General features: G+C 42.2%; 1 protein-coding gene across 1 annotated transcript; it reads right to left on the bottom strand.

Moving 5' to 3' along the window:
• Positions 1 to 9635: 9635 nt before the first annotated feature.
• On the bottom strand, positions 9636 to 10446 carry LOC100285447 (BAP2). Its single transcript, NM_001364439.1, has one exon. It carries the CDS (start codon positions 10410 to 10412, stop codon positions 9825 to 9827), a length of 588 nt encoding a protein of 195 aa, NP_001351368.1. The 5' UTR covers positions 10413 to 10446; the 3' UTR covers positions 9636 to 9824.
• Between the last annotated feature and the right edge of the window lie 1039 nt (positions 10447 to 11485).

Below are 11485 nucleotides of genomic sequence, written 5' to 3'. Positions count from 1 at the left end.
AATATAGCCGTATCTTTTCTTCCCTCAGAACCTGCTGAGGCATCTCCGGGCCCCCACCCGAAGGGGGACGATGAAATTAAAAGAATGGCCGAAGCCATTATAGACAAGGTTGTCAACCAACTATTGAATGAAGCTGCAGAGATAGTGCTTAAAGAGGATTGAATGCTATTGTAGAAACATTTGAAACGTAAAATGTGTAATATATTGTAACTTTAAATGTAATATATAATCTATCTATAGTTTAATTCTTTACGATGCATGAAACTTTGCATACATACCATTTTTGAGCCTTCGGCGAAAAAACACCTTCCCTTCTTTTCATGCTTCGTGAAGAAAATCTTTTCTATATCACAAGGATTTGTTTGCTTCTTTGATGAAGGACATCCAAACTTCGTGAAATATTCTCCGAAGCTATAAAAAAGTTTTGTGTTGCCTCTCCAATGAGGCTACTCTTCGTCTCGATTTGTCTTGTGCCTTAGCACGATTTTCTCTTTTCCAAAATATGCTCCGAAGGTCAACATTGTATCCCTTTCTTGTTCCAGATGCACTATGCTGTATGGTGCTTATGTTATGCAAAAATGATGTGATGATGTTATGTTATGCAAGATGATATTTGTGCCTCAGATACATATCCCTGTAATAAAGCACACACACTTTTTATATCAACGCTGACTTTTCGCTGTAAGCCTCCCTTAGGAGCTTCTTCGCCTTTTACTTTCAGAGGAATCAGCGTTTATTTTTCGCTGTAAGCCTCCCTTAGGAGCTTCTTCGCCTTTTACTTTCAGCGGAATCAGCGTTTATTTTTCGCTGTAAGCCTCTCTTAGGAGCTTCTTCGCCTTTTACTTTCAGCGGAATCAGCGTTTATTTTTCGCTGTAAGCCTCCCTTAGGAGCTTCTTCGCCTTTTACTTTCAGCGGAATCAGCGTTTATTTTTCGCTGTAGGTTTAGAAAACTTACACTGCGCTCCCTTAGGAACGACTTTTTACTGTATCGAACAATTTGTACTGTGTCCGTTAGATCAAATTTTTGGTAATAGAAAGGTCCTTCAAATCAGCATAAATTCGTATGCTTCGGCAACTCAAGCCTATGGAAAAAACATATTTCTATTATGGTAAAAGACGAAAGTATTATAAGGAATTTGAAATTCAATAAAAGACATTTAAATTCTTCATAATTGTTCCTTATTAACAAAAAGGTAATATTGTATGTAAAAAATGCAAAAGAACTGCTGTTGAGGTAGGATATTTGTCAATAAATGTGCTTCGACTCTGGCACAGTGCTGTTGACTGTGCGAGCTTCAGACTCCTCTCTGAAATCCCGCTGAAGATGACTGTGCTGACTCCCTTCTGGCTGCTGCCCTCGCTGGATCGGCGGTGGCGGTGGAGGCTGCTGCCAAGATGCTTGGGGTTGGCTCGCCGAAGCAACAGAAGCTGCAGAGTGGTTGCCTACGTATTCTGGAATATAAAGCGAGTGATACGAAGCAGTGTGCATGACCTGCTTCGGCTGACTTTGTTGCGCTGCCGCTTCTGCTATCTCCTTCTGTTTCTGGATGGTAACATGGCACATCCTGGTGGTATGGCCCTTGTCTTCACCACAGAATAGACAATAGATTTTTCTTGGCTGGTCTCCAAACCTTCCCCCGAAGCCCCTGGCGCCTCTGCCCCTTGGCGCTGGCGGCCGAAAAGAACTTTGCTGCTGGCCCGAAGCTTGTGAAGAGTATTGTGGCCTTTGCTGCTGACTCCCTCGATCATCAGTTTGAGCAGTTATGAACTGACCTAACGTGCCTCGGGTGAAATCTTCCTCCGAAGCCCCTGGTCATTTCAGAGAACCTGAATGCTTCCTCCCTTCTTTGGCGGAAGTCATTGTCAGCTCGAATGTATTCATCCATCTTCTAGAGCAGTTTCTCCAATGTTTGTGGTGGCTTCCTGGCAAAGTACTGCGCTGAAGGTCCCGGCCGAAGCCCTTTAATCATGGCCTCAATGACAATTTCATTGGGCACTGTTGGCGCTTGTGCCCTCAGACGCAGAAACCTTCGGACGTACGCCTGGAGGTATTCTTCGTGGTCCTGGGTACACTAAAATAAAGCTTGAGCAGTGACTGGCTTCGTCTGAAACCCTTGGAAGCTAGTTATCAGCATATCCTTCAACTTCTGCCAAGAAGTGATTGTCCCTGGCCGAAGAGAGGAGTACCAGGTCTGAGCAACACTCTTGACGGCCATGACAAAGGATTTTGCCATGACTGCAGTATTGCCACCATACGAAGATATGGTTGCCTCGTAGCTCATCAAGAATTGCTTCGGGTCTGTATGACCGTCGTACATGGGTAACTGGGGTGGCTTGTAAGACTGGGGCCATGGTGTAGCCTGCAATTCTGTTGAGAGTGGAGAAGCATCATCGAAAGCGAAGTTTCCATGATGGAAATCTTCATACCAGTCGTCCTCATTATGGAAGCCTTCCTGATGGAGCTCTCTGCGTGGAGGCCTTCGGCTCTGATCATCTTGAACAAGATGGCGAACCTCTTCAGAAGCTTCATCTATCTGTCTCTGAAGATCGGCTAGACGAGCCATCTTCTCCTTCTTGCGCTGCACCTGTTGTTGAAGGATCTCCAGATTTTGGATTTCTTGATCCAAGTCATCCTCCGGAGGTGTTGGACTAACAGCTTTCCTCTTCTGGCTTCGGGCCTCTCTAAGAGAAAGGACGTCCTGATTGGGATCCAGCGGCTGTAAAGTACCAGCCCCTGTTGCTGAAGCTTTTTTCGGCGGCATGACGAAGGTGATGCTTGCCGAAAGTGTTCAAGACTCAGAAAATGGAAGTGAGTTCACCGGAGGTGGGCGCCAATGTTGGAGACTTGTTCTCAAATGCTATGAATCAAGAACAAGGCAACATAAAATGTTAAATATCAAGAGCCCTTCGTCCTCCTAATCATTATTTCCCTTCGGATATAATGAATTTAGGACGAAGGTCATGAAAGACGTACCTTCATAATTATAATAAAGAATGAAGAATATTCAAACAAAATACGGAAGGTAGTATGATTTCTATAAACATTATTATTAATATACTTTTATTTATATTACTTATGTAGACAAAGATACGTTACGAATGTACCTTCAACTTGAAGGAGAGAAAGTACAAGTGTGGCACAAAAGTGAATGCCAAGTCAGCGTGAACAGTACGGGGGATACTGTTCACCTATTTATAGGCACAGGTCGCAGCCCATGCAAAATTACATTAATGCCCTTTACATTTATCAATAACTCTATGATAATTCTTCGAGGTCTAATCTGGTTTTTCATCTTTAAGTCGGTTTCCTTTTCTGCCGTTATCCCGAAGCTCTTCTACACACAGCTTCGGCTCTGCGCCAACCTTCGTGTTCTTTGTGCTTCTTCATACTGTGGCTCTGATCCGAGTCCGAAGATACCTGTTAATGTACTTTACTCCAGAAACATTGTTAAATCATGTTTTTGAGGACCTTCGGAAGCCGAAGGCCCCCAACAATTTCCTTATCACTAATGGCTTCAAAGTCGGCAAAGCTGATCCTACGCTCTTTACTAAAACCATTGCAAATGATTTGTTTGTATGCCAAATTTATGTTGATGATATCATATTTGGGTATACTAACAAATCTACTTGTGAATAGTTTAGTAGGATAATGATTCAAAAATTCGAGATGTCTATGATGGGGGATTTGAAGTATTTCTTAGGATTTCAAGTCAAGCAACTCCAAGAGGGCACCTTCATCAGCCAAACCAAGTATATTCAAGACACACTCACCAAGTTTGGAATGAAGAATGCCAAGCCCATCAAGACACCCATGGGAACCAATGGGCATCTCGACCTCGACACGGGAGGTAAATCCGTAGATCAAAAGATATACCGGTCGATGATAGGATCTTTACTCTATTTATGTGCATCTCGACCGGATATTATGCTTTCCGTATGCATGTGTGCAAGATTTCAAGCCGATCCTAAGGAAGTTCACCTTAGGGCAGTGAAAAGAATCTTGAGATATTTAGTTCATACACCTAAGTTTGGTCTTTGGTACCCCAAGGGATCCACTTTTGATTTAATATGTTATTCAGATGCTGATTGGGCAGGGTGTAAAATTGATAGAAGGAGCACATCAGGGACTTGTCAGTTCTTGGGAAGATCCATGGTGTCTTGGGCTTCAAAGAAACAAAATTTAGTAGCTCTTTCTACCGCTGAAGCCGAGTACATTGCCGCAGGCCATTGTTGCGCGCAACTGCTTTGGATGAGGCAAACCCTCCGGGACTATGGCTACAAATTTAGCAAAGTCCCTCTTTTATGTGATAATGAGAGTGCAATCCGCATGGCGGATAATCCCGTTGAACACAGCCACACTAAGCACATAGCCATTCGGTATCACTTTTTGAGGGATCATCAACAAAGGGGGGATATCGAGATTGCTTATGTTAGCACCAAAGAACAACTAGCCGATATCTTTACCAAACCATTAGATGAGAAAACCTTTACCAAACTTAGAAATGAGCTAAACATTCTTGATTCTCGGAATTTTGATTGATACCTTGCACACATAGCTAATTTATATACCTTTGATCATATTTCCTTCATGTGCTATGACTAATGTATTTTCAAGTAAATTCTTATGCTAAGTCATAAATTGAAAGGGAAATGGAGTTTTCGGCGAAGACAAGGCTTCCACTCCACTTCATCGTATTATTTACCCTTCACCATCTCTCCGCATCGCTATCCACTTTGGTATAATCTTCACTCTTATTACTCATACCATTGGGGAGAAAGTAGTAGGGCTCCAAAGGGGAGAGATGTTAGCCCAAAGCAAAAGGACCGCACCACTGCGCCAATTTCAAAAAAAATCGAGATAAAGGTTATAATGTTTTCAATTGGTATCTCTCAAATTAGTATTCCTCTAAGAAATTCTGTTTCATTTGGTATCTATATTTTAAGGATGAGTTTTTAAAAAATTAGTATCTAAAATATTTGATCTTCTTTCAAATAGTAAAACCCTCTTGAACACTAAGAGGAGAATTTTATTTAGGGGGAGTTTTGTTTAGTCAAAGGAAAAACATTTGAAACAAGGGGAGAAAATTTCAAATCTTGAAAATGCTTCTCGAAATTTTATTCGTATACCTTTGACTATTTGCAAAAAGACTTTGAAAAGAATTTCCAAAAGAATTTGCAAAGACAAAACAAGTGGTGCAAATGTTGTCCAAAATATTAAAAGAAAGAAAGCAATCCATGCATATCTTATGAAAGTATAAACTGGTTTAATTCCAAGCAACCTTTGCACTTGCCTTATGCAAACTAGTTCAATTCTGCACTTATATTTACTTTGGCTTATGTTGGCATCAATCACCAAAAATGGGGAGATTGAAAGGGAAATAGGGTCAAACCTTTTCCTAAATGATTTTGGTGGTTGAATTGCCCAACACAAATAATTGGACTAACTAGTTTGATCTAGATTATAAGTTCTACAGGTGCCAAAGGTTCAACACAAACCAATAAAAAGATCCGAGTTAGGGTTCAACAGAAAGGAGCAGAAGAAACCGAAGAGAACCTTGGTCTGGCGCACCAGACTGTCCGGTGCACCAGGGAGGATCGACCTCAAACTCTTCACCTTCGGGTTTTTCCAGGCGCACTCCGCTATAATTCACCGGACCGTCCGGTGTGCCACCGGAATGTCCGGTGCGCCAAGCGAAGCAACGGCTATCAGCGCAACGGTCGACAGCACAGTGCCCTGACAGAGCTACAGTACGCGGCAGTAGTCAGAGCAGGCGCTAGAGGCACACCGGACAGTGAACAGTGCCTGTCCGGTGCGGCACCGGACTGTCTGGTGCACCAAGATGTCAGAGCTCTAACGGTCGAAACCGTCAGAACCCTAACGGTTGGGTGACGTGGCTCCCATCGACAGCAGCCCAACCCCAACGGTTGGTTTGGTGGTTGGGGCTATAAATACCCCCAACCACCACCACTTCAATGCATCCAAGTTTTTCAGCCATTGCATTCAATACAAGAGCTCTAGACTTCACTCCAAGACACAAACAAGAGATCAAATCCTCTCCCAAGTCCAAAATCACTCCAAACAATTAGTGACTAGTGAGAGAGAGATTTTCGTGTTCATTTGAGTTCTTGTCGCTTGTATCGCTTTTCTTCTTCCCCATTCTTGTTCTCAAGACACTTGTAATCAAAGCAAGAGACACCAATTGTGTGGTGGTCTTTGTGGGGTCTAAGTGACCCATTTGATTGAGGAGAAAAGCTCACTCGGTCTAGGTGACCATTTGAGAGAGGGAAAGGGTTGAAAGAGACCCGGTCTTTGTGACCACCTCAACGGGGAGTGGGTTTGCAAGAACCGAACCTCGGTAAAACAAATCACCGTGTCATCCGCTCTATTTCTTTGGTTGATTTGTTTTCGCCCTCTCTTTCGGACTCGATTATATTTCTAACACTAACCCGGCTTGTAGTTGTGCTTAAAGTTTATAAATTTCAGATTTGCCTATTCGCCCCCCTCTAGGCGACTTTCAATACCTACATTGTATATTTAATATTTGATTATTGGTTATAATTTTGTGAACTTTGTTTCTAGCAGCATATGATTTTAGTGTCGTGCAATGAAATATTACGTATTTGTGGAATGGATGATGAATTGCTTTATAATGATGCTTGTTGCTATCTTATTATAATAAGGGTTTGTAAATCTGTAAGTTAATACATATTTGGTTATTTAATTTAATATTGAAAGTTAGAAGCTAGGACGATGATATGATAATAATATTATAAAATTTTTGCGCTTGTAGTGTTAAACACTTAAAATATGATTCCTTTTCGGTTATATATATTTATGTACATAGATCTTTGTATTTAGTTGTGGCTCGTGAGCCTAACAAGCTAGCTCGAGCTTTCTAACGAGCCAAGTCGAGCCAGTTGTTTAGCTCGTTAGTATAACGAGTCGAGCCGAGCAGGCTCGTTACAGTAACGAGCCATAACGAGCCAAGCTGTCTTGATATCCACCCCTATCCATGATGCATTTGCAGAAAAGAAGTGGACGAAATCACTATTTCAATCGGACACATATCTAGGTGATGTGAGAACTCATGGTTAGTTTTTCATTTGGTGAATCTGGCATGTATAAAAAAATTACTCACCCTGGTATTTTTAACCTCAACTTACACACTTGTAGGTGATAGACTATTACATAAATTTAATAAAAGCTTAAGAGCATCTAAATTACCGATCTGTAGGTCGTGTCCGCATTGACAAAAGATATTATAATGTTTGTGCGATATTATAATATTTGTTTGACATCAGTTCATTCTATTTGAGTTGGCGTATTTATAATAATGTTACATATTAATATTGTTAATATAATATTAGTGTTACGATGATATTTTGTCACACAGATTTTGCATATCATAGTAATGTTTGTCATTTTATATTTATATTTTATACTAATTTTAACTCCCTAGTTTACTATAAGTTTATAACTCAATTATTCAATATTTTTTATCAGTTAATTTTTTTTAAAAAAAACATAAAATATGTATACTACCACAATACACATTATTATTACGTTGTAGAGATTAAATATGATTAGTAAAGCAAAGAAACAACTCAATTAAAGTATAGAGGGAGCATAATGCTCTCTCCAGGACTAAAAAAGTTCGAGGCTCGTGAGTCGGCTTGAGCTCATTCAACCTTGGCTTGGAGAGTCTTGGAATTCTAAACGAGTCCGAATGTTGGAGAAGCGAGTCGATTCGAGGCAGGGCTCGCGAGCTAGTCTCGTCGATTTGGTGTTATATTGTTACACTATTTTATATTATTATGTTATATATTTGTTTTCTTATTTTTATGGATACAATGCTAGATGTAATGTAAAATATGTTACTGATTTTTTGGTACATGTTTTTATTTTATATATTCTATTCATCCCATTGAATAGAGCATATAATTTTTTTGTGCGGTCTTTAAAGCAATTCTTGTATCATTCATATCTTAAAATATATCATCAATAAGTACAAGAACACCATCATCTTAAAGTATTTGTTATATAAATCCAAATTTATAGCATGTATACAGTAAAATATATTTTTTACTAAATTATTAGTTGAAGATTTAAAAGGTAGAGTTTTCCAAATACATGCACGTCTTAATCAATGAGATGGAGGGAGCATAGTGAAAATATATCATTTATGTCGTAAATGTGATTTATTGTGGTGGTTCGCGAGACACCGATGAACCAAGACTCATCTTCCAGCTCACAATACTACCGGATCGAGTTGAGCTCGGCTTGCTAGTTCACTGAATCAAGCTAGGTTTGACTCGTTTTCAGTCCTATCCCTCGATATATTGAGGTAATTTCATCTCCTTTTTTATATGGGGGAGTTATTAGAGAAGAATCCCCTCAAGCTACATTAGGTATGGTGGGGTAAGGCTATAATCAGTAAGCATACATATGAGCGCAGTAAACATACATATGAGCACGTAAACTATTGTTTTGTACTATAAATTATACATATGATTAGATTTGGAATATAATATGAGATAGTGGATAGAACAGGAAGCCTGGGCGTTGGAGTCGACCTGAGCGTTCCTCAGAATCTGGTCTCTTCTGTATTTTGGATATTTGGACGTCGGTAAGCGAGAGCGTCTCATGGGTCCAGTATCTGAGACCATTCTCTGTTGTGCTTGTGCTTCCCCTTGTCATGGATTTCTGAATCTGGGAACATTTATTTGCGCAATTGCCACTGGATCAGCACAGCGACGAGTGCACTCCACGTGCTGCTGATGTGCAGACTTGAGGGCTGACTGAGGGGCGAATTACAGCGCAACTGGCATCCATGTAACCGAGATGGAATTTCATAACGAAACCCACGCGCGACACCATTCAAACAGTAAATTGTACTGCTGCTTTGCTTTGATTTTGATTGCAAGACCATGTATGAACACAGATTAGGCACTGCCATTCGTTCGAAAGGAAAAATATTCGTAACCTGCTCAGTCGCAGCTGACCATGGACTGGAACAGCTCTGTGCAAATTTCTGTACATGCGTGCAAACTTCTGTGTTGATTCAAGGAAATTCTTCACAGCTGTTAAAACTACATGCTGTTTCTAGCGTTGATTATACCGAACACAAGCGAAAGAGGCTATAATAATTAAGGCTTTTTTTAGTAGCACCTACAGTTTATGAGTTCGATCCCTCTTGAGAACGATTTTTTCTAGCTTGGTTAAAAATATTCTTTCGCTGCGTCTTATCCGCTCTTAGTTTACGTCCAGCACGTGGGCAAGATCACGTTTCGGTGTCTTCTTAATATAATTTCCGATCGAGTTTTTTTTATTATACTGAACACAAGAAACTCGGTCTAAGAAAATTCTACATGCAGTTACAATATACATATGTTTGTAATGTAGATTATCCAGGATACAAGAAATCAGTGAGAGTAGATAAGGATACATACCGACAAGTTTACAGGATGGCTCACGTCAGATAGAAGGATTTGAACATCAATATGATGGGACGTCATGCTCCTCAAGCTTCACTATACATGATTTTTTTTTTCATACAGAACAATGCCCAAGGGCGATTTCCTTGAGACAACTTGAGATTCGAGTGAGAAGAACTAACAAAGCATGAAGAACAGCAGAAAATAAACAATGCTAAATGCAGCAGATTATTTGACAAGGGCTGTTAATCTGTTATTTCTTTATTAGACTTTTTGAAGCACTCCATGCATGAACAAAATCCAAACGACCCTGAGTACTAGCGAGTACTGATCAGATATATTCTCAGGTCATATAAGAACGTGGATCCTAACTAGCATGCCGAATCGCCTAGCACCCAACGGGGTAACCCATCACGGCGCCAGCAGGCGCCGCGGGCTTCCCCTGCTCCACGGCGGCGGCGCAGCATGAGCCACTCCCGCTCGCGCCGGCGGCGTCCACGGCCTTCGCGGCCGACCTGAACATCGCCTTCCCTTCCACCGGCGGCGCGCCACCATCGAGCCTCTTGACGGTGATGTTGACAATGCCGTTCCGGCGCTGCATGCCGCCGGCGGAGTGGAACAGCCGGTAGCTGAGGCAATGCAGGTGGCCTGGGGGCCCGACGGTGAAGTCCTCGACGGGGACGCGCGCCGCGGCCACGGGCTCCGACTGGCCCCCGGCGCGCGCGCGGCAGACCTCGACGTCCAGCCAGCGCGCGCCCGCCGGGAGCGCCACGCGCACCGCATCGCCCCAGTGCGGGTAGCCGTGGCAGTCGGGGTCCTGGTCGACGCGGGTGGGCGCGGAGGACGACGCGGTGTGGACCACGGCGTAGGCGCCGCGGCACAGGGGCCGGCCCGAGGGCACTCGTCGCACGTCCTCCCCGGACAGGACCGTCACCTCGATGGTCGTCATCGGCATTGTCGCCACCTTGTGCGACATTACTCTGCGGCGGACTCGATCGGCGACGCAAAAACAGTTTGTTTTTGGGTGGTGGTGACACGATCGATCGACGTGGTAGTCGTGGCGATTTATATGGAAGGGAACGGACGGAGCCAAGGAGGATGGTAAATTCACGCGCGTTGTGAATTCGGTTGCCACTTGGAAGCTTCGCTCCTACCACGGCGTTATTGTACGCCATGGATTTGATAATAACGGATAAGCGTGTCTCATGTCCATTTCCCAGTCTCGTACGGTCGTACCCGCAGTTGCCTTGAGCGTTACAGGAAATCATAACATGTACGCGGTGAGAGCCGATAGGTTTGTCACGCGGATCAAAAGAAACACGTCAACCATTCCCCCCTACCGTCCTCTGTCTCACTTATTCGTTCTCTACGTACGATCAACTCAAGCCGACGCATGGCATGGATGGTGACCAACACATGCATATAAAACTATACTAGTCGGTTGCCCGTGCGTTGCGACGGCTTACAACAATATTCACGTAAACTATCCATCAAAAAAATTTAAGATTTTTTATTGATTATCTCCGCTCTCTGTATAATATATTTTTTAATTTGGCTAGCTGATGTTATTGTTTACTCCATGCAAATATGTCTTGGTACAACACGACCAATGAAGTGAGCGATTAGAAGAGAGTTCACAACGATTAACTGAATGAATAGAGATTATAAAATGACATAATTCGATCATACAGATACCAAATAAGAGAAAGTTTGTGAGATCAAGTTTATAAAATAAGTCTCATGAAGTCAAACTTATAAAAAAATAGATTAAAATATGGAGTGATTGTTAAAGTCAGACATCAATAAAAACTGAATGTGCTCCATATAAATTACGCTACTTCGTAGCAATTACTAACGTTTAAAACCAACAAATAACCTTTCATTTTGCTGTTAGTGTGACAATTCATTATTGCTCCATCCAATTCAGCAACCTCAAACACCATGTAGTCCATTGAGCCAATGTGGTCTCAGAAACGACCTAATGCTTGCAAGAGCAAAGAACGTCGTGTCGTGCTTGGGCTGTAGCCTCGGCCCGTAGTGCTTGTCCGG

This window comes from Zea mays, chromosome 7, assembly GCF_902167145.1.
Source record: "Zea mays cultivar B73 chromosome 7, Zm-B73-REFERENCE-NAM-5.0, whole genome shotgun sequence".
Taxonomy (NCBI): domain Eukaryota; kingdom Viridiplantae; phylum Streptophyta; class Magnoliopsida; order Poales; family Poaceae; genus Zea; species Zea mays.
This window is presented reverse-complemented; position numbering and strand designations above follow the sequence as displayed.